Source organism: Debaryomyces hansenii (assembly GCF_000006445.2).
Source record: "Debaryomyces hansenii CBS767 chromosome G complete sequence".
NCBI lineage: Eukaryota > Fungi > Ascomycota > Pichiomycetes > Serinales > Debaryomycetaceae > Debaryomyces > Debaryomyces hansenii.
In genome coordinates this window covers 517,050-543,399 of record NC_006049.2, presented here as the reverse complement: position 1 = coordinate 543,399, position 26,350 = coordinate 517,050, and the positions used below count along the sequence as shown (strand labels likewise).

General features: G+C 36.7%; 14 protein-coding genes across 14 annotated transcripts; 6 read left to right on the top strand and 8 right to left on the bottom strand. All coding sequences in view use genetic code 12, as the record gives it.

The window, feature by feature from the left end:
* Window positions 1-312: 312 nt before the first annotated feature.
* Window positions 313-893, top strand: DEHA2G06270g (DEHA2G06270p; the record flags this gene model as incomplete). Its single annotated transcript, XM_461820.1, has 2 exons — window positions 313-356; window positions 494-893. The coding sequence occupies 2 exons, from the start codon at window positions 313-315 to the stop codon at window positions 891-893; spliced, it is 444 nt and encodes a 147-aa protein (XP_461820.1).
* A 563-nt stretch (window positions 894-1,456) lies between these two features.
* DEHA2G06248g (DEHA2G06248p) lies at window positions 1,457-4,663 on the top strand (the record flags this gene model as incomplete). Its single annotated transcript, XM_461819.1, has 1 exon — window positions 1,457-4,663. The coding sequence occupies one exon, from the start codon at window positions 1,457-1,459 to the stop codon at window positions 4,661-4,663; it is 3,207 nt and encodes a 1,068-aa protein (XP_461819.2).
* Window positions 4,664-4,829: 166 nt separating this feature from the next.
* DEHA2G06226g (DEHA2G06226p) lies at window positions 4,830-9,653 on the top strand (the record flags this gene model as incomplete). Its single annotated transcript, XM_461818.1, has 1 exon — window positions 4,830-9,653. The coding sequence occupies one exon, from the start codon at window positions 4,830-4,832 to the stop codon at window positions 9,651-9,653; it is 4,824 nt and encodes a 1,607-aa protein (XP_461818.2).
* Window positions 9,654-9,713: 60 nt separating this feature from the next.
* Window positions 9,714-10,160, bottom strand: DEHA2G06204g (DEHA2G06204p; the record flags this gene model as incomplete). The annotated part of the gene is made up of 2 exons (XM_002770539.1): window positions 9,714-10,015; window positions 10,073-10,160. The coding sequence occupies 2 exons, from the start codon at window positions 10,158-10,160 to the stop codon at window positions 9,714-9,716; spliced, it is 390 nt and encodes a 129-aa protein (XP_002770585.1).
* Window positions 10,161-10,347: 187 nt separating this feature from the next.
* DEHA2G06182g (DEHA2G06182p) lies at window positions 10,348-10,650 on the bottom strand (the record flags this gene model as incomplete). The annotated part of the gene is made up of 1 exon (XM_461816.1): window positions 10,348-10,650. The coding sequence occupies one exon, from the start codon at window positions 10,648-10,650 to the stop codon at window positions 10,348-10,350; it is 303 nt and encodes a 100-aa protein (XP_461816.1).
* Window positions 10,651-11,270: 620 nt separating this feature from the next.
* On the bottom strand, window positions 11,271-13,667 carry DEHA2G06160g (DEHA2G06160p; the record flags this gene model as incomplete). The annotated part of the gene is made up of 1 exon (XM_461815.1): window positions 11,271-13,667. One exon carries the CDS (start codon window positions 13,665-13,667, stop codon window positions 11,271-11,273), a length of 2,397 nt encoding a protein of 798 aa, XP_461815.2.
* A 178-nt stretch (window positions 13,668-13,845) lies between these two features.
* Window positions 13,846-15,120, bottom strand: DEHA2G06138g (DEHA2G06138p; the record flags this gene model as incomplete). Its single annotated transcript, XM_461814.1, has 1 exon — window positions 13,846-15,120. The coding sequence occupies one exon, from the start codon at window positions 15,118-15,120 to the stop codon at window positions 13,846-13,848; it is 1,275 nt and encodes a 424-aa protein (XP_461814.2).
* Window positions 15,121-15,339: 219 nt separating this feature from the next.
* DEHA2G06116g (DEHA2G06116p) lies at window positions 15,340-17,109 on the bottom strand (the record flags this gene model as incomplete). Its single annotated transcript, XM_461813.1, has 1 exon — window positions 15,340-17,109. One exon carries the CDS (start codon window positions 17,107-17,109, stop codon window positions 15,340-15,342), a length of 1,770 nt encoding a protein of 589 aa, XP_461813.2.
* Window positions 17,110-17,298: 189 nt separating this feature from the next.
* DEHA2G06094g (DEHA2G06094p) lies at window positions 17,299-17,649 on the top strand (the record flags this gene model as incomplete). Its single annotated transcript, XM_461812.1, has 1 exon — window positions 17,299-17,649. The coding sequence occupies one exon, from the start codon at window positions 17,299-17,301 to the stop codon at window positions 17,647-17,649; it is 351 nt and encodes a 116-aa protein (XP_461812.1).
* A 147-nt stretch (window positions 17,650-17,796) lies between these two features.
* On the top strand, window positions 17,797-19,221 carry DEHA2G06072g (DEHA2G06072p; the record flags this gene model as incomplete). Its single annotated transcript, XM_461811.1, has 1 exon — window positions 17,797-19,221. The coding sequence occupies one exon, from the start codon at window positions 17,797-17,799 to the stop codon at window positions 19,219-19,221; it is 1,425 nt and encodes a 474-aa protein (XP_461811.2).
* Window positions 19,222-19,579: 358 nt separating this feature from the next.
* Window positions 19,580-21,748, bottom strand: DEHA2G06050g (DEHA2G06050p; the record flags this gene model as incomplete). The annotated part of the gene is made up of 1 exon (XM_002770538.1): window positions 19,580-21,748. One exon carries the CDS (start codon window positions 21,746-21,748, stop codon window positions 19,580-19,582), a length of 2,169 nt encoding a protein of 722 aa, XP_002770584.1.
* A 475-nt stretch (window positions 21,749-22,223) lies between these two features.
* DEHA2G06028g (DEHA2G06028p) lies at window positions 22,224-22,769 on the bottom strand (the record flags this gene model as incomplete). The annotated part of the gene is made up of 1 exon (XM_461809.1): window positions 22,224-22,769. One exon carries the CDS (start codon window positions 22,767-22,769, stop codon window positions 22,224-22,226), a length of 546 nt encoding a protein of 181 aa, XP_461809.2.
* A 164-nt stretch (window positions 22,770-22,933) lies between these two features.
* DEHA2G06006g (DEHA2G06006p) lies at window positions 22,934-23,752 on the top strand (the record flags this gene model as incomplete). The annotated part of the gene is made up of 1 exon (XM_461808.1): window positions 22,934-23,752. The coding sequence occupies one exon, from the start codon at window positions 22,934-22,936 to the stop codon at window positions 23,750-23,752; it is 819 nt and encodes a 272-aa protein (XP_461808.2).
* Window positions 23,753-24,028: 276 nt separating this feature from the next.
* On the bottom strand, window positions 24,029-25,327 carry DEHA2G05984g (DEHA2G05984p; the record flags this gene model as incomplete). The annotated part of the gene is made up of 1 exon (XM_461807.1): window positions 24,029-25,327. The coding sequence occupies one exon, from the start codon at window positions 25,325-25,327 to the stop codon at window positions 24,029-24,031; it is 1,299 nt and encodes a 432-aa protein (XP_461807.1).
* Window positions 25,328-26,350: the final 1,023 nt, after the last annotated feature.

Sequence of the window (26,350 nt, the reverse complement as noted above, 5' to 3'; positions counted from 1 at the left end):
GGTCTAGTACTGGTCTCGCTACGAGACATTATCATATGTCGCATGTAGCATATTTTCATGTCGTTTGCCGCTCGGACAACCGGGCCCACACGTACGCGCAAATCCATCTCTTCGCAGTACATTTGAACACTAATTAAAAAAGTGGAAAATTCGTCAGCGTTCCATAGTAGAACTATATGCAGTCCGTTAATGTCTGTGACTACGTCGACAAATTCTCGCACCAGCCAGAGCGCTATCATGATGATTAGTTATTTCTCTACTTATACATATTATAGATCATATATCTAGATCAAAGCATACATTTAGCTAAAAATGTCAACCAAACGTATTAATAAAGAATTAGCAGACTTAGGAAGGTAAGTTTTCTTCTTTTTTAGGCTAGAAAAGCCGTTGGTGGGTCCGCTGGAACCGCTCGGACAAGTGACAGCAAAGGTGGTGACAGGACCCACCGAGCGATTTAGTAGAAAATACATACTAACGAAACTTATGATAGAGATCCACCATCGTCATGTTCAGCAGGACCCGTGGGGGACGATTTATACCACTGGCAAGCGTCTATTATGGGACCTCCAGACTCGCCATATGCCGGGGGGGTTTTTTTCTTATCGATCCATTTCCCTACCGATTATCCATTCAAGCCACCTAAGATTGCGTTCACGACCAAAATCTACCACCCTAATATTAACGGTAACGGGAACATCTGTTTGGATATATTAAAGGACCAGTGGTCGCCGGCGTTGACGATTTCCAAGGTGTTGTTATCTATTTGCTCGTTGTTGACTGATGCCAACCCCGACGATCCTTTGGTGCCAGAAATCGCTCATATTTACAAGCAAGACAGAGCCAAGTACGAATCCACCGCTAAGGAATGGACCAAAAAGTATGCAGTTTAAAGGGGCTCGTGTCGAGTGGCTCGCGTAGGCGTTGATGCGATGCCTATAAGGTGAGTGGTTTGGTAGTTATAGGTTTCAGGTTTATCTCTTTACAAGAATTATTTATTAATAGATAATTATTACGATAGCATAATAAGAATGAATATATCCTTATATACTTGTAGTATCACCCTGTGTCGACGGAGGGCCTTCTCCAGCTGCCGTTGGTACGTCTTCCAATTTTGGGTATCTACACGCACTTCTCCCCAGGACACCTCGAAGAAGTATCAATATGGGCCGCTTAGATGGTGTCAGATGGAAAACACCCTTAGATCCATCCTTCCTGTGAATCAATTAAACCCGTTCCATACGTAGAATAGACACAGCATATCCGCTTGAGTGTATTGATAATTTACGTTAAGATTTCTATAGGACATAAATAAATCAGGTGAAAAATACCAAAAAGCGTAATCAATCTAGAGCCAGTCCAAGTTCACACCATTAGATCCATATCAAAACATCGGAGGTATCACCACAGCATAATACGCAGTTTCTAGGCTTGATTGACACACAATACAGAAGGCATGGAGAAGCTATCTGCATTTCAAATAAATAATAAGTACAAATTATTTCAGTTGGCCAAAGATTTGAATTCGACCAAGTTCTTCGAAACATGTTTAAATGACAACCAATATAAGATAATAAGCTATCTATTGTCGACAGATAATTACGAATTGTGGTCTAACTTTTTGGAAGGAAATTGTTATTTACAAGTGAACAAAAGCCCGACTACAGAAGAATCGGACCAAGTAGATGAAGAAAATGAAGAAGTTATAGAAGAGGGTCACAAGCCTATAAAGATGTTGGCATTACACATTAGATATCTTTTATGGGAAAAAGCTATAGATTTTTATTATTCGTCAAAAGACTTAGATCAATCTGTATATACAATCGAAGAAGTCACTGATGATTACGAACTAATTGACAAACTAGATAAAGTTCCAGAAGAGAATGTTACAAATGGCGAAGGAACTGAAAACGACTCGACATCAGAGGCCAAAGCGGCACCCATTGCGAGAGAGGAAGAGGACGATTATGACGATGAAGAAGAAGAAGAAGAAGAAGAGGAAAAGAAAGAAGAAGAAACAGACAAGAAGAACGTCCATAATTCGGAAGATCATGCTACACTGGGAGATGTGACATATAACGATGACCACCAGGCGATTCTTGAAGTTCCCTCAAGTTTATTCGAAGAAAAGCCAGAACCTGAGACTAATACAGAATTAGAACAACCATCAACCACAGAATCAAGGCTTAATATAGAAGAGCAAGAAAACTTAATTAAAGAATTTAACAAAGTATATCATAATTTTGAATACGACAGAGAGACATTAATAAAGAGAAGAAAATTGGAAAAGTCAGATATGCAACTAGAAGAGGCGGGCTCGGATGACATCGATGGCATTCAAAATGGTACTGAAAACATGTCAAATATGGACGGCACCGACAACATGGTAATCAACCTCGGTTCGGCTTCCCTTTCATTAAAACATTTACTTCAAACTATTCAGCAACAAAGAGACGAGATCCCATTAAATGATTTTGAGTTGCGTACCTTATTTATGGATGTTAGGAAGAATCGAGGTAAATGGGCAAATGACGAAAGAGTCGGGCAAGAAGAGCTATATGAGGCATGCGAGAAAGTAGTTATGGATTTGAGAGGTTATACTGAACATTCAACTCCCTTTTTAAATAAAGTTTCCAAAAGAGAAGCCCCGAATTATGGTTTGATTATTAAAACGCCAATGGACCTTAACACAGTCATGAAAAAGTTAAAAGGTTTACAGTATAATTCAAAAGAAGAATTTGTTAACGATTTGATGCTTATATGGAATAATTGTTTGACCTACAATGTTGATCCAAAGCATTTTTTACGGGCACATGCCATTGCAATGCAAAGAAGAACGCAAAAGCTTATTCCTTCCATCCCAAATATAACTATAAGAAGTAGAGCAGATGTTGAAAAGGAGGAAGAGTTAGAAAATGAGGAGAAAGGTTCTCCTATTGGTGCAGGTAAATCATCTAAAAAAGGTAGAAAGAGAACAAGAGAAGATCAAATTAAGACAGAAGACGAAACCAATAATGAGTCGCCTGATCCATCATCACTTTCGGAGACGCCCGCGACAGGAGTAAGTGCAACCGAAGCACCATTTGTAGAAAATGAAAATAAAAAGACTGATGCAATAGATCAGGATAATGAAGAAGAAGAAGAAGAAGCTGATCCAGATGTGCGAGAGGATAACGATAATGATAACAATGATGATGAAGACGAAGTTGGTCCAGAGTTACAAGCATGGCGTACTTTGACGGCGAAATCGAGAGCCCATTATTGCGCACAAAGAGCAGGCTTATTTGATGACAACTACAAGCTCAAACCTAATGCCGAAGCTATCATAAGAGAATCCAATGAGATGAGTAATTTTAACCATTATCTTAATAACACACTGGTTGTATCTAAAAGTAGTAATTTACTAGAAAATGACGAGCCTTATTTATTAGAATATGACATCACTGGTGGATTGCCAGGATTCAAGTATAGCGGTGTCAATGAAGAAGACGAAGAGAGAAGAGAACAAAGATTAGTGGATGTTTATTTACAACAAGCTGATGGCGATGCTAGTAAGATTAAGTCGCCTTTCGTACTTCCAACAGACAGCGGATTAAACAAAGTATACCTAGAGAACATATCTGAGATGCAAGAAATAAGGAAAATATGTTTCAAGATCTCCCTTATCCGTCAGATGCAAACGCAGCTGTTTGTACATCATACCCAGTTAAGGCAACCAGAGATTGATGCACTTAAAGAAGTCGATGTCGATCCTGTTTCCAAATTATCTAATCACGACCCCTTCCATAAGGATATTCAGTACTCTATTTTAAGGCGGAATATTTCTAAGATTGCAATGCAAACAGGATATGAAACTACACAACCTCCTGCGATCAATACTTTAACGCAACTCGCAGAGAGATATATGGAAAATTTGATTAAATCGATTAAATTACATTCAGAAAGTAGTTCGTCTAACAAATTGACGACCAGAGAAATTCTTCTATTGTCTCTTTTAGAAAATGGTATTGATAAGCCAGATGATCTTTATACATTTGTGAAAGAGAAGATTGTCAAACAGCAAGCAAAATTGAAGGATTTGAGAGTGAAATTATCTAACTTCCTCAAAGAATTATTAAAGCCTGGATTAGAAAACTTTAATGAGAAGAGTTTTGATGATAATAGTGAACAATTTATGACAGGTGATTTTTCAAATGACCTTGGTGACGATTTCTTTGGGTTTAAAGAACTTGGATTGGATAAGGAATATAAAATGTTAAGTTCTTCTATTCCGATTTATCTTTTGCATTCAAGGCTCCATAACTCATATAGTGCTAACGGAATCATCAGCAAACGAAATAAATATGAAGATTTGAAGGAATACAATGTCCCCAAATTATATGCATCCGATATAGAAAATCAAATTGGCATATTGACTCCATTTTACTCCAAATTGTTGGACAAATCAAAGCATCATTTCGTGAAGGTGCAGAAGAAGAAAGGTGAAAGCACTACGTTACCTGAAAATGATAAATTAGTGTTAATAGAAGATGAAGAATTGCCTCAAAAACAGAGAAATGTTCGCCCTAGATTACCACCTACTGGTAAAATCACATCGACGAAGAAGAAGATTATTGCTAACTCCTTTATCTTACCAGATGAAGAGGAGTTGGCTGTATCATAGTTATTTTGTAATTTATAATAGTAATATATACTAGTAATGAACCACGTTGATTTGCTCACGTGTATCACTACTATTTTGATGATAACATCATTGGATTATCATAATCTATACTTTTAATATTATACTTACTTTAGACTTATTTTCAATCGCAAATGTGGTAAATAGAATGCCCGAGTCTACTAATTCCTCCAATATAAATAGGACGAATATTCAACTGGTATCTTCCACTCTTTCTGGACTTTCAAAGAATGAATTGACAAATCGTGATATTTTTGGTAGGACTATTTTACATATTTTAATACTAGCTAATAGATATGATCTGCTTAGAAACTTATTGAAAAATCCTGATGTAAGACTGTTGGTTACCCTTACTGATTATGAGAATGGCTGGAATTGCTTGCATTATGTTATTTTCCATAAGAGATTGTCTTGTTATAAGGTGCTCATAAACTACTTACAAAATCTGAAAACAGGTTTAACAGGCAATCTAAACAATAGCCTCCTACTTGAAATGCTTAGATGTAAAGATCGGAATAAAGTTACTCCCCTTCAACTCTTGGATAACGATTTCAAGGATTTGGTTTGGGTTCCGGAGTATATCGACGAAAATAATGAGTACCATTTGAGTTATAGATTTCAAGGAGCCAAGGATTCTGATGGTGGCGACAATGAAAACAATGAAGAGATTGAGAAAATACTTACAAATAAGAGGCCATTTATACGGCAGAAACATAATTGGTCTACTCCAGAAAGAGGCGGCTCGGATATATATATGTTTGGCTCTAACAAAAATAATAATTTAGGCGTTGGTGATGCTACAGATAGAGCTATACCCTCAAAGATTTCACACGAATGCTTTAAAACAAAGGGAATTGAGAGTCAAAATATACAGACCGGTCTAATGAAACCAAGATATCGGATGGTTAAAATCTCTAAGAATCATTCTATAGTATTGACTTATGACGGCAGTTTATATTCGTGTGGTATTGGTTCACGAGGTCGACTTGGCCATGGGTTTAATGATTTAAACAATACTTTTCGTTTCAAGAAGATAAATTTTTATGAGTTTAATGAGGATGATGAAGATAACGGACAGGATCATGCAGAGCAAGTTATCAAAGATGTAGCCATTTCAAGTAATCATTCCATTGCCTTAAATAATGAGAATGAAATTTATTCTTGGGGCTTGAATAATTTCAACCAACTTGGCTACACATCCTCAATAGCTTCAAGCTCTAACTCCGTCTCGAATAAGACCTTCCTTGAGCCTTTTGAAGGTCAGCCGAAAGAAATAATTTCCGGGGACTTGAAGAGAAACCAAAGTCCCATTAATGGTTTAGCTGTATCTAAGATTCATTCCGTTGCATATACTAGGAATGAATTATTTTTCTGGGGCTTATGTATTGGCCAAATGGGAATACCTATAGATTCAACAACAACGCCTATAGAACATAAGGTGAATAATACAATTTACAAAGGATTTATTCAACGCAGCCCAAAGAGAGTCGCTTTGAGAGATGACATTAAGTATGTACTGACATCCGAAACTTGTACGTGTGTTATAAGTTCGACTAATGATATTCATATATTTTATCAATATCAGCATTTCAAGTTGCCAAAAATTCCTGTTAAGGGATCCACGGATAAACATTTTGATTTATTTAAACCAACAAAGCTCACGCAAGCAATTAAAATAGAAAAGGTATGTTTAAAGAGCCACCAGTTCATTGCGCTTTTATTAGATAATGGAGATGTCATGAGTTTCTCGTTATCTCACTCTGAGAATGATGATGGATCGTCGAAAGGTTATAAGAACTTGAAATATGCTTCTTTATGGAAGTCATATGACCGAGACATGAAGGTAATAGACATTGATGTTTCTAATGATGGATCAATTATTTTATGTACTAGAAATGGTTCTGCATTTATCAAAACGCATTCTTCTCAGAGAAAGAATTCAATGAGTGAAGTAAGCTTGTCTGTTCCAGCTCTGAAAAATAAGTTCAAAAAAATTGAGAGTTTGAATAAGGTAATTAAGGTGTCTTGTGATGATAATTTTTTATCTTTCGGATTTATTAGAGATGACATTGATTTAATACCCTTTGAATTACAAAGTAATGACTTCTTAAAAGATATGGAGTACCTTAGTTGTCTATCTGACATAGATTTTGCTAGGAAGCAGAAGCAGCTTTTAAACTCTGGCCATAAGCATAGTTCTTATATTTCAGACTACTTATATTCCCAGAGAACAAAGGCCAATGTAAATAATTCATATCATTCAATTTTCCCTAGTCATCAACAAGAAGATGAAGAAGAGTTAGATGAAATGCATACAATGGAAGATAATGAATACAGTAAAAATTTGACATACGATATACTATACAATAGGTACATTAGCAGATATGATTTCCAGAAGAATAAAAGAATCAAACTCAGGAACACTTATCTGCATACATCTCGTGCTGAAGATGAAATCCTTATGAATTTGTTGAAATCGGACATCCTTTATTTATCATATAAATTGGCGGGGAATTCAGAGTCTAACAAAAGGTATAATTGCTCAATAAAGTTTGCAAAATTTCCTGATATATCGATTAAAATTCACAAAGAAATATTCATCAAGAGGTCACCATTCTGCGCTAAAATATTTAATCCAACAAATGCAGGTGAGTATTTCATAGAAGGTGGAGTAGAAGGTAGATACAGCCCAGATGAGAATGAGTTGGTTTTCACAAATAATATAAATATTAAATCGGTCTTGATTATCACCCATTTTATATATTCTAATAGGGTATTAAGTATATGGGATGATTTTCCAGGGGGGCTAAATTGTCCGAGTGATATAAAGGAGATAAGACAGGATTTTGATAAATTATCGAAACTTTTCTTAGTGACAGATCTATTAGGTAAACTTACTAAGGATGAGGTATACTTAAAAAAGGTTCAAGCTTTAATTAACGATAAACAGAACGGGGATGTAATTATAAGACTTAAAGATGGGGATATAACTTGCCACTCATACATCTTAATTGCAAGTTCTGCATTTTTTGAAACTGTTTTGTCAGAACGATGGGATAATCAGGAAGACACTGAAGGTCTCAAAGTTCTAACTTTAGGCGACGTATCCGTTTTTCAATTTGAATTAATATTGCGCCATTTATACGGCTATAATGATTTAGAATTGTTTGATTGTTTGAACGAAAAAACTAGTGATAATCCGGATATTGACGAATTTATTAATTGTTTATTAGAGCTAATTGAGATTTCAGATGAATTACTACTATTGCAATTAAAAAACCTATGCCAGCTAGGTATTAAAGATTTTATATCTTTGGAGAATGTGTTGATTCTCTTAATGCATGCTCATTATTTAGGTGCTACAAAGTTATTCATGAATTGTTGTTGGTTTATTTATAATAATTTGGATGCAATTTTATTTGATCCAAGTTTTAGAGAAATACCGGATGACTTGCTTAAAGAGCTAGAAAGACAAGCCCAATTTTTCCAATATTGCAAACTGATCGACTTCGCTGAAAATTGTGAAAAGGTGAGTGAGAATTCACTTAAAAATTGGATGGAATTGCAGTCAAATTCGTTGATATTTGATTTCTTGAATAATATAAAAGAGCACAATGAAGTGTTTATATCAGACAAAAGAGGGTTTGAAGGTTTTGATCCAGTGATTGATATTAAATATAATCAGCGAAAACCGACCCAGGAATCATCTAAGAAGAAAAAGGACGGGAGATCTCATTCAGTCGCATCAAGAAAAAATTCTACTATTTCGAACATTCAAGCCAATCTTGTAGATTTTAGAAAAATTGCTGCAACAAAAAATAATGAAAATGAAGAAGCTCTAGATGATTCAGAAGATGGATTCGAGGTAGTAAATAAGCGAAGACAGAATTCAAAATCTGATAATATTCGACCAGCATCTGTTTTAAATTCTACTTCACCTACGCCGCCGCCATCACAATCCCCAAGTAGAAGTTCGTCAATTGTTGATGTACCAAATATTCAGCCTACAAGAAAAACATCTTTGCCAGGCTCTGCTCCTACCAAACCTCTCATGGTGACTAAGGAAACACAATGTAATCCTCGATTGAGTCCTCATTCCAACTGGGCTACTAAATCTAACGCCGGAACATTGATTGACAAGCAACCTGTTCTAGGTAAGGGTCTCGAACTTCAGACTAAAGAGCAACAGAGCTTATCGCTGAAGAAGAACAGCAAACTTAAGTTTGGACCATCAGTTCGATTATCTCAAAAAGAAAGGAAGAAAATGGCGTCTCAAATCACTCCAGATAATAACAGTAATGAAGAAGTATCCAAAATATTAAACCCTTGGTCAAAAAAAGATTCTATCGGCGCGACTGCTAATAATTCAGATGGTATAGGCTTACCAACTCGAGGTAGTCTGAGTCGCTCCTCAAAGCATGAGGATAATACGAAGAGAAAAAATTCCCAAATAAAGGGTATTGTAAGGAACGGTGCCAATAATTCCAGTGGTACGGGGGAGTTGCGAAAATCTGACCTACCAAAGTTGGGAAACGCTGATAGTCAAGCAAAGCAGGGCACAAATCAAATAAAATCATCGGCATATTCTTCAATGGCACTCAATGTCAATAAGCCCGTCAATAAGGTATATTCTACACCTTCGTTGACTGAAATAATGATTCACGAATCTTTAAAAATAGAGGAAGCCAAGATTAAAGAAACTGAGAGAAAAACCTTGCAGGAAATACAACAGGAGCAACAATTTGCTAAATGGTGGGAAGAAGAAGCACTTCGAATTCAACGCCAAATGTTGCAAATGGAAATAAATGGACGGGTCGAATCTGGCTCATCTACAAAGCATAATAGTGGAACAAATAAGACTAAAAAAAGTCGAAATACTAAACCTAAGCGGTCGTCGACAAGCAATAGTGACTCGGCGTATACACCAAACAATAAAACCCAAACTAAACATAAAAATGCCACTAAAGAGTGAACGATATTATAATATACATATTTAAATAGTCTTGTACAAAAACCATTATACATTTTAATTTTAAAAATCAACTTCATCCGGAAACCAGCCATATTTCTCTAGGTCAATACGGTATGCATTCAGTACTTCCACCCCTTCCTCTCTTAAAAATCTGGCCTGTCTGCTTTCATTGTCAGAATTACCTCGAGGTGATATTTTACCAGCACTCAGTATAACCCTCCACCAAGGAACACTCTCAGGTTCTATAATATCCTCTGGATTGGCTTCTCTGTTTAATGATTCCGCAATGAACTTCAAATGCTTAAGAGATGATCCCACGAGGCGCGAGTTTTGCGGTCTATTCAACAAATAAGCTATGTGACCTTTACAATCAAAAGTTAGTTGATCTTTAACAGCTAAGAAAATTAGAATCTACATACCATAACTTGTGACTTTACCATACGGAATCTTTCCAATTAGAGCATAGACCGAATGATAAAACACTTTACTCTCATCTGTTATTTTCATTATAATTCAATCCTAATAAGAACAAAACTTTATTAAATCCTGCTGGCTGCTGGCTAAAATAAATACTGGTTAATTGCGCACTTACAGTATCTCAAGTAAAAATATCAATATCTTTATATTAATTAACTTCTATTATACACTAATTACATAAATAAACCCAGTTTATTGTATTATAAATTTAGCATGCTTATAAAGCTAATAAAGCACCGGCAGCTAAAGCAGCGAAACCAGCAGCATATTGACCGTTGGCAACAGCAGCACCTTCGTAAGTAGAAACACCAGCAGCAGTAGTGTTAGCTGGGGCAGAGGTGGAGTTGACAGCTGGAGCAGAAGAAACTGGAGCTTCAGTTTGTCTAGCTGGACAGTCAGTGATGGTGGAGTCACAGTCAGTGATGGTGACTAAAGTAGATTGGGTGTCAACTTCAGTGACAACATCAGCGCTGACGAAAGCAGCGGCAACAGCGAATAAGGCGACGGTGGAGAATTGCATTGTAAGTATATGTATTATTTAGCGAAAGACTAGTAGTTGGAAACTGTTTAGAATGATTAAAAAAATTAGTCTGATCTACAGTGACCTCTGGGCCTATTTATATGTTATTTTCATCTATGCTTGCTTACGACTAAATCAGCATTGACCAGTACCATGGTACCAATCGAGTATTACGCTTGCAAATTTTTAATTGCAATTTCTTCTGCAATTGCAGTTCGGTTGGCATAATTTACTCGACTGCTGGCTTAAAACGTTAGCTGACTTACCCTTTTAGGCTCGAGGCTGAAAATATTACGAAAGAATAAAACAATTCGCGATCACCGTGAATTAAATATTTTAAGCCAGCCACGATAGTTGCAATCGACCAGAACGATAATGATGGCTATTGTGGCTATCGGGGCTGGCTTTAAGGTCCAAAGAGGAAGTAAACTTTCTCTTTTGGCTCAATATGCCCGCTTTATGATTTTAGGTTGCAACAAGATAGTATGGCGATTTTTGAGGCGATCTATAATAAATTGTAATGTTATTAAAGTTTACTATATACACATATTTCACATGAATATATTTTATGAATTTACACATATCAGTCTTTCCTGATATCGTCTATTACCCGAGGCGTTTTATTCATCAGTTTGCAAATGTGTGGGATCAACTGCGGTTGCTGGATCCGGTCCATGATTCGCGAGTAATCTGTCTATGTCGGTATGAAGGTAATGCAATTTTATATAGTACTCGAGTAAAGATTGGTAGCGGTCCTCAGTCGATGTGTACGATTCAGATGAATCTTGTATCAAATCATTGTATACGTAGCCCGTATACTGATGTATAAAGTCCTCGGTAAACTTTGGGTTATTTGAGCCTTGTGCTCGGTTATCTATGGCATCCACCGTTAACTCGCGTAGTATTCTGACCTTAAGGGCTAAATCGTCTATTTCGCTCGATCTCCATTTTTCTAGCTCCTCGTATATTTTGCTTGAAAAAGACGGGAACAGCAACAATAGCATTAAGAGACTGTCTTTCCACAAATTGCTAAACGTTTCAACAATATCGTGCCATAAGCTTTCTTGCCCAAATTCATTGTGAAACACATATTCGTATGGTCTAGTTCTGTCGATAGCCGTACGAATTAATTCATTTCTAAGAATTGAAAATATATTGGTGGTAACTGTATCTGTAAAATGTAAGACCCTGGTTAACTTTAAAAGTAATATTTCATCAATTCTTCTCCGTCTGTTGTCACTAGCATTCAAATGAAACTTTTCCTCTATCCAATTGGCAATATCATTTCCAGCAAAAACCAGTATGTAAAAAGTTCCAAATACTATTCCATAAGCCAATAGTTCCTTCCAGAAAGCCATGAAAAGGGCATTAATTCCCAAGATATATATGAGAAAAAGGGTTCTCATTATGGTGCTGACCCATCTTCTTAAATTATTTCTCATCAAGTCAATGGCAATGTTGATTATTGTACCACCTTGGTTATCTGCTAAAGGAATTCTATTGTTATCATTTTCATTTGCAATATTATTTACTTGTGGGTCTGGATTCCCGTTTCCCAAAGTATTTTGATGATCATCGTGCATGAGTACGTTAACCTTCTGTATTAACGTCTCATTATTTGTCAGCCTAAAGACAGAATTAAGCATTGCGGCACCCGCGGGGTTCAACAATACATAAGGTTGGTGTGAACCGTTGTCAACAATAATACACTGCGATGTGTTTAAAATAACCTTCCTTTCTATGTTTTCACCAGGAACCTGTAACGCAAACTCGTAATCAACAGAAGCAAGGTTCGTTTGATTTACCAAAACTCTTCTTCGAGGTTGATTATGGACATTCTGGTCCCTCACATTTTGTTGAATGACTTCAAAAGTTTCACCAGTTAAATTCCATTCTACTCCTCCTTCTAAAATAATTCTTGTTGGTTCGATGGGGGAGATATTACGGGAATTATTGTCGTTTTCAGCGAAGTTTCTTAAATAATTAGTCCCGTTTGGTGAAAACTCAAATCTATTGTGAGAACGTAAATCTTGCCAAAAGTCTCGGCTCAAAACTCCACCATTCCCACTCAAACTATCTGTGACCTCAAGATTCATAGCAATTATTCCATTACTATGGCTCAAGACCTCATCGTTTAACAATAATACGTCGTAGAGTGGACTTTCATTTATTTCTGTTGTATTTCCAATTAGCTGAGCAGCATAATACAATTTAACTTGATCAAAAAAAGTTCTTCTAACGGACTGATAATCCATCCTCTCTATTATCTGTTGCTTGAACTCATGCATAGTTGTTCGGAAGTTTACTTCAAAGAGGTTATTACCTTCACCTAATGCAGAAATTACGGAATCTATTTTGATATGAAATCTCCTGCTACGGCCGCTGACCGCACCATTTGATATATTATTAGCTTGAACTTTAAATAACATAGGTTTTAATGGTGTGACGTCTAATTGTAGAACCCTACCCAAACGCAGTTCATTGTCTGAGCACACCAAATTGTTAGATTTTGAAATCAATTTGAAAGATTCCTTATTGAAGGTTGATCCGCGTTTTGCCTTCTCCTCTACAATATAATCCTTCAAAACTCCAATGGTACAATCCAATGTTTCTCTTATCTTGAAATCATGATCCCTTCCTTCCAACTCTTCAAAATCAATAATTATATCAAACAATTCTTCTACTGGATCTCGTCTTGGTATACTCGGAGAATTGAAAAGTCTATAATCAATTATTAGCCTAAATGCATGAAGAATTGGAGCATCTGGTGCTTCAGGCATTTGCAACACATCGCATAACCGTTCATGATCTTTCACTACTCTTTCATTATATTGTATAGTCAAAAATATGGGCCTTAAGGAATAATCTTGTGAATTCTTCCATATCAGTTGTTTGATATCTCCAATTGTATGGTCCAACGTAATATTAACAGGATAAGTCGAAATTGTTAACTTATCGGTCTCGCTAACTGCGTTAATCTGTTCAACATCTAAATATATTGAAAATGGAATATCCATGACGATAATACAGAGTCCTTCACCTATAATCACTATCTTGATCTTCGGATTAGATATGTGGCGGTCTTTCTTATAGTATCCGATTACGTAAGTAAATTCAGCATATACTTTTTACTTCTTATTATGTACAAGTATTTAGGAGTTAATATATATAGAACCCAACGATTCAAGCTATTGCTTACTTCTTAATAGCATGATATCTCTTACCTCTAAATGCGAACATTTCTTTATTTGCTTGGAAAGTCTCAGTTGGATTCGAGTCAACTAAATCAAGTTTAGTAGATCCAAAGACGTTTTCCGTCAGATTCATTAAAATGTCCATCTCATCAGCTAATTTATGAGAGCTTAACCATTCACTTTCTCTTGCCGCATCTTCAGCATGATAACCAGTGACATACACGGCACATTTTGATTCCAATAAACCCTTCAAAGACTTATCCCAATGGATTTCATTCGCTGTTCTAAAACCAGGGTGGAATAAGAAAAACACATCCAAGTATGGATCAAATGGGAATAAATCACCGAAATCATATAATTCATGGAAATATAATGTGTGATAATGCAAGGTTATTTGTTCGTCATATCTGTTAACTAAAGCACGTCCGTGAGGTTCTTCGGTAGATGTAAAGCTCTTTGTTTGTGGATCAAAGTAGCACTCAGGACCAATAAAATGTATTTCAAACTTCGTTTCAGGGAATAAGTAACCAAATTGTTTCCAAACATAGCCTGGAAGCATAGCTTCCATCTTGGCCCCAAGAATGAATATCCTCATTGGTCTTTCCTTAAAGCTAACGGCTGTTTCTGTAGTCTTGGAATATGGTGGGTATAAAGTGTAATGTAATGCCGAAAGAGATCTCAATCCTTCTAATGTTATAGTCCCTTTTGGTTGCATACTATATGGCGCAAGTTTGTGCAATACAGAGCCGATCGTAATAGGGTACGTCAATACCTTAGAAGCTGCAGCTAAATTGAATTCGGTATTCATTGGGTTGAAGTCTCTGGTATAGAAAAAAGAATCCCACGATGACATATTCATAGTAAACTCTCGCTCTTGCTCACCAGGGAATACAAACTCATCAAACTTACGTCCTGATCTTAAATCGTGTTCATAAAGATTGACTTTTCTCAATAACTCGTATTTCTTTTTCGAATGATATTCTTCATCAGCTTTCCATGCTTCCTCTGAATAATGCGTTGGGATTCCCGAGTACGGGCAAACAAAATTCACTGATTTCTTTGTTACAGGACATAATGCTCTCGTTCTTATGAATGCTGCACGGGTACGAATATCCTCATATGGTGATTCATCCCAATTATAAACCGGAGTCTCTGATACATCCGTTTTACCACCATCCAACAGCAACAATTTCTTGAGAAAAGATATATTTCTGGTTTGAATAAACCTCGTAGGTTTTATCAAGACCGCTTGGGATATATTGCTCAAATATGCCATTTGAAAATTCAATGAATACTTACAATATTTCAAAGATTTAACAATTATATGCCTATTTCAGTGTTTAAGGAAGCAGATAGTTGGTGTAAGGTTTGATAACACCACTATTTCACTTTTTTTAATTTTTCACCTCAGTATTGAATTTACGCGTACTTTACATATATTATTTCTATTTAAGCGTAATTTGGAGTATAGTATATCAAGTATATATAGATACATTCATAATTCATCATGCTGTACTTCAAGCTCAATATCAAGGTCTTCTATGGCTTGATGCAATTCATTAATATCTGTCATTCCGAGCTTGTCTGCCAATTTTTTTAAAATCACCATTTCATTTGACACTTCCTCGGTGCCATCCTCGCTAGAGGTAGTTTCTAGACTCTCTGTAACTGTAACTGTAACGATATCTGTGCTGGTGCTTTGATATTGTTTATCATTTTCAGCGGTAGCTTTGTTATTCTTGTCATTATTCGTACTATCAAGAGCTGAACCTTTTCCTTTTGAGAACTTCTGGAAATTCCAAGCATTATTTGGGGCATCGAATTCAGGAACCTTGACTAAGTCACCATCTTGATCAAGCATTGTTTCGGGGTTTATCAATCGCAACTTCAATTCTAATTCCTCTTTCGAACCGTCTCTGGAAACCTTTACTAATGAAATAAACGAACCGTAGAAATCGTATAGCTCGAACCAAAGAATGAATGTGTCATTCCAGGAAAGTAACGATTGTCTCTTATTCTCTATATGTGGAGATAAAATTTTATTTCCAACGCAGACTTTGAGCATCTTGCCTAGTTTCTCTAGAAGGTCACTGCTTGAATGATATTGGTCATTGAAAACAAGAATATGACGGAAATTGAAATACACACTAGGCGAATTAATTGGCAATTTACTTTGACCTAGGTAAAAGCCGTGTCCGCATGGGCTCAAATTGTAATTGTTTAATGATACTTTGTATGAATGAGGTATTGGAAATATCTTATTATCGCTTGGAATATCGTCGGTATAATAAAAAAAGTCTTGGTAGCTTAACTTATCGGCCTTAACTTTATTTGTTTGATCTATTAATTTGCAATCTATATCAATAATTTGATCTTCCACTTTGTTAGGTCTGAACTCGTCCAATGAGCATAGTTTTGGGACACCAATAACCATTTGGTAAACACAGGTTTTAATTTCTTGCTGATCTAGAATTTCTATTCTCCCTCTGTGGTTGGGATCACATTTATAAATGATATCAATTGATCTGGGTTTCCGAGTCAAATCGCAAATTTCCCCATCGTATAGCGTATGTTGAAGGAACCTGCTCTGTTCATTTTTTGCTGTAGCATCAGATATAATCGAACTCTCGTGAATCGTGAATTCCGATAAATCTAAATTGTTGCTCGCCCAAGGTGATTGATTGTCTAAATTCGTTGGTTTCTTGGATGACCCTTTAAATCTCCCGAGCACATATATATAATCCGGATATTCAGGTTTGTGCTTACCTGTTGCTACAAAATGCTGAAGGTTCTCATGAAATTGCACAACTTTATCTCCATAGCAATACCCTAACGTCCAGTAACCTCCATTCGACCCATAGGCAAATACGCAATCCTTTCTAGAAAACGATTTCTCGATCATCTCCACACCTCTTTGTATTATTTCTGCCTCTGATTTTGGTTCATTTTCTATTTCTTTCGACCTGGTATTCCTTTGAGCACTTTCGATACTTACATTAACTGCAGTATTTGGGTTTGGTGTAAAGCAGAGGTATTGGTTTTTGGATGGCTGTCCATCGATACCTAAGATTTCAAATGATCCATTCTCTACGATTTTGTCATTCAATTCAACAAATCTATTTGCGAAGTCCTTAGGTATATTGGCATGATAGTATTTAACATTATACTTTGGTATTGACTTGTGACCCAGCTTCGAATTGTCACAATTAGAAATATTGGCCAATGCAAGCCATATTATTCCTAGCTTATTCAATATACTGAACATTTCCAATGCTCGAGGGGTATATATAGATAGTTAAAAAGCCAAAGTGTCTTTAAGTGAGTCGCAAAATTCATAATAATTAATTTGTTCACTTTATCGCGATCATTTTGATTCACTATTGCTTCATATATTCATTACGGAATAGTTCCTAACAATTATATCGATATAGCTCCCATATTACTATCATAAGACATGAATCACATATCGATTCCATCCAATAATTCCACCACTTCTTTGGAATCTGGTTCTATTCCAGGTCTTTCAACTCCCCAGGTAAATAATGATGAATTCAATAATGCTACTTCCCAGGACGCCCAAAAGCCGGTCACTACAGTGATACATAAGGATGAGTTAGAAGACCCTGATGTCAGTATTAACAATGGAAACGTGGTATCTGTTTTCGATGTAGCTCTTGACCTAGAAGAGAAACTAAATGAAATTTTACAACAAATCGATAAAGCTGATACTGAAATAAATGATCGAATGGATAAAGTTGCTTCTAGGTTGACGGCGTTAGAGATGAAGGTATCGCAAGCAAGTTAGATGACTCTATAGATGTTTTGTATAGTCTTTGGCTTGTTTAATGTGTGTAGCGTTTTGTGTAACTACTGACACTCATCACTTGAATGAATAATGATAGATAAAGAACACCGTAGATAAATATCTCTTGAGACGGTAAGCAATTAGAAAATGGCCAAACAAAAAAGGTCTAAGAACCAGGTTAGACGGGAGAAAGCCAAATTAAGAAAAGTAGAGAATACTGCAGAAGATACTACTCAAAAACTAGACAAAGTACCGTCCGATGAAAAGCACTCTGAATCTGAAGAAAATGCTCCACCAAAACATATCGAGATAGAAAGCGATCCATTATTCACCCAATTTCAAGATGTTTTTAATAAGTTTCAAGGAGAGAACAATAATGTTGAACCAATCTCAACGACTGAACGGGGACAACTCCTAAATGAAAGTGATGAGAACGAAATAAAGGATGAGTCTAACGAATCTGACAGTGATGAGGAGGAAGAGCCTCTTTCTAAACGACAATTGAGGAGGAGAAATAAGATACCTTTGGCGACGTTGAAATCATCTATCACGCGGCCACAGGTGGTGGAATGGTATGATGTAGATGCTCATGATCCGTATATGCTTGTGAATATCAAATCACAACCTAACGTTGTTCAAGTCCCTGGGCACTGGTCTTCCAAAAGGGAGTACTTATCGTCAAGAAGGGGAGTGGAAAAGCAACCTTTTCAACTTCCAAAGTTTATACGAGACACGGGAATCCAAGACATGAGAAATAATGATGATCTGACTTTAAAGCAACAACAAAGAGAAAAGGTTCAACCGAAAATGGGGAAATTAGATATTGATTATCAAAAGTTGCACGATGCATTTTTCAAATTTCAGTCGAAGCCAAGATTATTTGGATATGGTGACATATATTTCGAAGGTAGAGAAACAACAGATGAATATGCGGATGAGATTGCAAAAATCAAGCCCGGGGTTGTGTCGAAAACTTTAAGACATGCATTGGGAATGCAAGATAATGCTTTTTCTGTTCCTCCTCCTTGGCTTGATATAATGATCAATATTGGAAAGCCATCTGCATATGCAAATCTATTAATCCCTGGTTTAGACATGGAATATTCAAATGATGGATACAAACCTGTGAATTTTGAAAATGAACTCGACATGTATAAAGATGATGGTGAAAGAAATTCTCACTGGGGAAATCTTGAAGATGCGGCTGAATCATCGACTGAAGGGGATGAAAGCGACGAAGAGGCGGAGGAAAATGAACAAATACGATACACTGACGAGGAAGATAATATTGAAGATGATGATTCTGGGCCCGAAAAGGTTGAGATAACAGAATTTGGTGGTATTAAGACTAGAAGAAAGGAAAATGTTGAACCTGAATCCACCGAACCGAAGCAATTGTATACGGTTATCAAGGAGAATAAAAACAATACAGGTACAGAATTGTTAGGAACAGAATTTGGTTACGATATACTGAATAGTTCTAAGCAAGATAAAGGAAAGAATCATAACAATAAAGAAAAATCTACCCAACCGGATGATATGATATCTGAAAGTAAGAACTTCAAATTCTGATTGATAATACGTTCTTCATGTATAATAATTTTGTGAATACACAAGAAACTCATAGATCTGACTACATATTATTACGTTTACAATGTAATATTTTCTAATATCTAATTTAATAGAGCTAATATATGTAACAAAAGAGATGCCTAAAATAGTAAGAATATAGCAATTAATAAACAAATAATAATTAAAGTCATTGCGATAAAAAAGAACATCAACTTTCTTATAGATTTTGTTTCTTTATTGTAAGGGTTAATTGTGTAGTACGGATGGTTTTGAAATTGAAATAGTATAAAAGATGTTGGTAGATCTTGACATGCAAAAGTGGATAAAAATTTATAAATAAACTAAACGTTCATTATTCTTAAAAATCAACATCAGGTTTAGTGTCGATAGTCTTGCCACCCTTAGCACCGAATGAAGAAATACATTTAGCCATAGTTGGAGAAGATCTGGATATGACATCAGTGAAGTAGAAGTTGTCAATTGGATTCTTCAATGGGATACCGATTGGCGCAATGCCCTTGTTTTTATTAATTAATTCGTTGAAACCAATGCTAACAACATCGGTAGAGACTGGTTCAATAACCTCGTGTCTGACTAAATGAGGAGCGATTTCACCCAATCTGGAACGAACTTGGTACAAGTCGTCGTAAGGTAATGGTGCACTCAAGTATTCAGATAATGCTCTTAAAATCTTCCAATCTTCACGAGCTGATCCAGGTGCGTTGGTGGCAGCACGGGTCAGTTGGGTTCTACCTTCAGTGTTAACGTAAGTAGCAGACTTTTCAGTGTAGGCACAACCTGGTAAGATAACGTCAGCAAATGATGCACCTAAATCACCATGGTGACCTTGGTACACCACAAATGCATCCTTTGGAATATCCTTATTTTTAATTTCATCAGCACCTAATAAATAGATGAACTTTGGCTTGGTTTGAGCAACCTCTTCACTCAAAGTATTGAAACCAATATCCAACGCACCAACACGGGAAGCTTCACGATGTAATAAGTTAACACCATTCCATTCTGGAGTATTAAAGTTCTTGTTCTTATTAGCGAATTCACCAACAATATTATAAATGCTTTGGGCTTCTTCAGATTCAGCAGCACCGGAACCAATAATGATTAATGGGTTTTTGGCAGAAGCCAACTTCTTACCATATTCACCGTTTAATGCCTTTTGTAAAGCATTGACATCAGGGCCAATATGCTCTAAATCGAAAATTGATTCGAATTCTTGACCAACATGAGCAATTTCCAAATTAGATCTTAACCAGACTTTTCTAATTCTTGAGTTTAATACTGCAGCTTCGTGTCTTGGGTTAGTACCGACCAACAAGATCTGGTCAGCGTCTTCAATACCGTCAATAGTAGAGTTGAACATGTAGTTAGATCTGATGTCAAGACCGTGAGCATTAGTACCTTGAGCGACATCAGTGGTAACATTTTCGGAACCTAATTTGTTGACTAAATCCTTCAATAAAGTCATCGATTCGACATCAGCCAAAGCACCAGCAATAGCCTTAACTTCGTTACCAGATGGGTTAATCTTAGAGTAAGCAGCCGCAATAGTAGACAAAGCCTCATCCCATGTAGCGTTTTCAAATCTATCACCGTTTCTAATTAAAGGAATGGTTAATCTTTGGGTCTTCAACCCATCGCAGGCAAATCTCGACTTGTCACTGATCCATTCTTCGTTAACTTCGTCGTTTAATCTTGGTAACACTCTCATGACTTCAATACCTCTAGCGTCCACTCTGACGTTCGAACCAACTGCATCCATAACATCGATGGTTTCGGTTCTCTTCAATTCCCATGGTCTGGCTTTGAAAGCATATGGTTTCGAGGTTAAGGCACCCACAGGACACAAGTCAATAATGTTACCGGACATCTCGGAGTTGATGTTTCTTTCGATATAGGTACCAATTTGCAAGTCGTTACCACGACCAGTGGAACCCAATTCTGGGGCCCCAGCAATATCGTTCATGAATCTTACACATCTGGTACAATGGATACAACGGTTCATCGAGGTCTTAACAAGAGGTCCAATTGCCTTGTTTTCGACAGCTCTCTTACCCATTAACTCGGTGAATCTACCACGGTCCGAACCGTATCTCTGCGACTGTTCTTGCAAGTCACATTCTCCCCCCTGGTCACAAATAGGACAGTCCAACGGGTGGTTTTCCAATAACATCTCAGTTACCCCTTCCCTGGCCTTCATGATCCTTTCCGAATCCGTGTGGACCACCATTCCGTTTTGCACCGGCATAGCACACGATGCAATCAACTTGGGCATTCTCTCAACATCCACAAGGCACATACGACAATTACCAGCAATAGCCAATTTGTCATGGAAACAATAACGAGGAATAGTCACTCCGGCCTTATCTGCGGCCTGAATAATCGATGATCCGGCCTCAATCGACACTGTTCTCCCATCGACGGTGACCTCAACATCCGCCATTCTTCTGGAGGAAGCACATAAATAACGTCTTGATGCTCTTAATATAGATGTTCTACCAGCCAACATGATTATACCAATAAACCTTAACGACTGCTACTATATTAATTACTATATTAATTTACTAGAATCTTGTTCCTAAAACAACTTGTCTATAGGGTGAAATTCTAAACTACTTCTAAAGAAACACTATAAAAATTTGGCTTTGTGTCGCTTTTTTTTGCAATATTCAACCTGTAAATATTTGTCAATTATTAACACCTACTAATGATAATAATTGAACTCTGATTCGCTGAAACGATGGTCCGCAAGATTACCCGGATTTTTCATCGTTAATGCCCAGAGGAACAATAATAGTGGTGCAACGCTACAGGCCAGATCAGAATGCGTGGAGCATGCCGGGATAGATGTTATATCCGAAGTCTTTGCGGGACATAAACGGGACATAATTATTAATAATTATCAGATGTAAATATGGGACATAAATATAGAACGTAAATATGGGACATAAATATAGTATATAGATAGTATTCAGAAAAAAGGCTTATTTCTTGTCGTCGCCTAGCAAAACGAACATGATCAAGAGAGGTGGAACCACATACATCCAGTTTTTTTGGATCCACGACTTGGGAGCCTCCTCTTTGGTGGCCTCAGGATTGGTGTGGGCCTTCTCGGCTTTTGTGTTCTTGATGGGCTTGGGGTCGTAGTTGACTTTCGAGACGGCCACCTGGATGGGGGACTCTGATGTATTCTTTGACAACGATGCTGTAGACATTGAAAGGTGTGCTATGTTTTTGTCGGCATTGAGGTGCACGAGCAACAATTTCGTCCCAAATGTAGATTTGGATAGTTTTGTGTACGTGAAACATTCGAGGTTGGGCAAGTCGGTGGTACCGATGCAGTAGTGGCCATCATCGATGGCGAGGTCGTTTTGAGTGAACGAAGCGTGGGTAGTATTTTTGTCGTAGTGGAGGGAGCCTAGGGTGATGGGCTTGGACGATAACGGTTTGGCATATATCTGGACTGACAGAAGATGTGCATATGCTATCGATATGAGAACGAGCAATTGTAGAATGTACCGGGTAAGCATGGTATAAGGCAGTGGTTAAAGGAAACAGGCTAGTCACTGGTGGTTTTAGACGGTTAGTGATAGTCAAGTTCGGGTAATTTTCTATTCTCACTGAAAATTAATTTTGTGTTGTTAACAGTGATCAACACCACCAAAAAGGTTTTAATGGCACTAATTGGATATCTATGTTAGTTGAACTCAATATCAAACATGGTCTACTGTCACTATCTAATATTGCGTCCACTCGTTTAGGTGTACGAACAATATCCAATATTGCAAATATTCAGTCATGCCAGGCATATCTAAACTATAGTCGACAGAACAATATTAACATCAACTCGACTCTATTTCGGGGAACTCTATATGAGCTACTTGCCAAGCAGTTAATGAGCAGCCTCTTGAATTGTTGCTCGTTGACACGCATAGGTGGATCGTTTGACCAAGGTATTGACATCTTGGGAAAGTGGAACTTGGGCCACTATTGGCACGCATTGGAACCCAAGCCAGTCAATATCAATACAACAAAGCTACAATTTGGATCCATTCGCCCGCTATTGAAAGACTCAAGAGAATATAACGACTATCACGCGATACCCCAGTCTGAACGACACAAGCAGGCCAACCTCTCGTTGGAAAACGATATAAATGTATTGGTGCAGTGTAAAAATTATGATACAAAAATCAAGCCGGCCACTATTAGAGAGATCTCGGGTCTGTACCACCATCATGTAAATACTAAACAAGCAAGGAGTCGTACGTTCATGTTTCTTGTATCTCCACGTCCATTGACTTATCTGGCATTGAAAATAGTTGATTCATTGCCCATACCGATGATCCATTGCAAGTTATCTATCTTGAAGTTTGAAAAAGGTGATATTTATTCCGTATCCAATTGGAATGGAGGTGAATTGGAAGCATTATACATGAACGCCGTAGCTAGGGCATTACTCACTGGCCTAAATTTGGAGTTAGAATTTGAAAAATTAAAAAGCATAAATATGTAATTTATTATAGACTAATATTATGGGATGCATTCTATTACAAGTTTCAGGAATACGTTAAGCTCAACTGGTACTTTCGGTTAACGCTGTTTTATAGTCAACCAAGGTTTGAGTATTTTGATACCAAGTGATTTATGAATTACGTTAAAATTGCAATAATCTCAATTAGCTGCAAAATGTTTCGCACAAAAAAGTCTTAAACCATATTATAAATATATTAAAACAATAAACAATACTAAAAAGTAAACTAAAACAACCAGATAAACACGTATATAGAATTCAATTTCCGTTCCATTGACCATTGTTAAATTTAGAATTATCGTACTGACCATCTGGAGGAGCTGAATTGTGATAATCATTACCTGCGTATAATCCATCTTCGAAGGTAGGAGATTGACTCAAAGTAACTATGTAGCTAACGGTACCTGTGGTTGTAATAGTCTTGAATGTAGAAGGTCTCGTGTATGTGGTTAAAACGTTACCATCATTCGTACTGGTAGGTGCTGCTTTGATATCAGCAGTAGAACCAACACCAGTAGAAGTGGTCGAAGTAGCTTTAATGGAGGTAGCCTCTGTTGAAGCAGATTTAGAAGTAGATCCAGTAGATGCCGTCTCTGATGAAGAAGTAGTTGTACCGTCAGACTTGGAGGAGCCTAAGAGACTCTTCATTTGCTGAGCAAAATTCTTACCATTATTGGTATTTCTCCAAGATGAAGCAGCATCCCACAATGAAATACCGCCAAAGTTCTTATTCGATTTAATATCAGAAAGATACGATTCGACATCAGACGCAGAGCTATATCCAGATCCAGCTGAATTAGAATCTCCTGGTAACCCAAGGAATAATCTAATATCCTTGTTTGGTGATGTATTAGTTGCATAATCTTGCCACGTATCCCAATTAAAACTTGAACCCAATTTACAATAATTGTTGTAAAATTGAATAAAAGCAAAATCAACATCAACCTCACTCAATAAATCACCAACTGATTCATCCGGATAGGGACATTGAGGAGCAGCAGACAAGTAGTAGGATTTTGATGAATCCTTAGCAAAATAACTTCTTAATTCCTTACCGAGAGCCGAAACTCCGGTCTGCTGTTTGTTTTCTAAATCAAAATCGAATCCATCAACAATTGCATCATCAAATGGTCTTTCATCATCAGAACCACCTCCGAATTTGTTCCACAAAGTTTTAGCAAAATCTTGACCTTCAGAATCAGAATCAAAACCATAGTTACCGATAGCACCACCTAATGAGAGCAAGACAATTTTTCCATTATCTTGACATGTTTTAATATCTTTACCAATTTGGGTGCAATGACTTAAACCATCTGAGAAGCTATCTGAACAAGCATTGGAAAAGTCGATGGCTAAATCGCCAGGGAACGAGTAAAGGAAAGATAACAAGACAATATCCACAGCATCAGATGCACAGTAAGTGCTTAAGCTTTTTTGGCCACCACCGGAATTTTGACCCCAATAAACCGCAACGTTGGAATTGGAGGAAGCATCAAAAGCAGCAACATTCTTCAATAAGTAAAAGGCTAGCAATAAAAGAATTCTTTTCAAAAACATATTTGGAGTTAAGAGATTAAAAGTAATGGAGATTTGTAAAGGAATGACAAAATAGTTGGAATGTTAAGGAATGACTAGAGTTGGACTCAAACTTTTTAAGGAACGACTAAGAGTTAGACAAAATGTTTTGACGAATTCTTTCGGCTATAAGTACTTATTGGACTTTGTTTAACGAACGTGTTTTATGTTTCAAATTCTATTACAATCACAGAGACGTGGATACTTATATAGTTTGTTTCATAAAAAAATTGTTTCATCAATCTTTTTGTAGCTCGGACAATTCATATGCACGTTTATTATTTTTTGTAAAGCAATAAGGCTAAAAGGGTAAAGTTAATTTCAAGTTTGATCATAAGGCTGGTTAATAGCTCAATACGATTTGACATTTCTACGCTTTAGTATATGGTTATAGAAATTTATTCCTAAATAGTATGGGGTTCCAGCCACCTTCGTACAATTCCTGCATATAAACAAACACGATGAGATCTTCGGTCTACTACATGACGTGATGGGCTGTACCGTGCAAATTAAGGCTCTATAGTACTCATAATCATAGCATAATATTCATGTTTTAGTAGCTTTATCATGCATGCATATTAATGAGATTGTTGAGGCCTAAGGAAAAAGATTCCATTATGAAAAAGAAGTTTTTTTTGGTAACCAACCAGCTACGCAATCTTAAAAGTAAGAAAGGAGATTCGATTTTTCAATAAATACAATAGACCTTTGCATTGAATAAACGTTCTGAAGCAAAATAATTAACATAACAGAAATTTGGCGACGAATTTGGAAAATGATTGAGCGAATTGGAACATAACCTAGAAAAGTATCAATAACTGACAATTACTGATAGTAAATGACCTTGCTTTAGGCTATTGTTAAATCTATTCAAGCCGAAAGTAATTGTTATAATATTTTGCTGAATTAGCTGTAATTGCTATATTTCTAATTGCAACAATTAGGCTATACATTAGTTATGAATTGATTAAATTCACAATAGTAAATACATCTAAGTTATCTGAA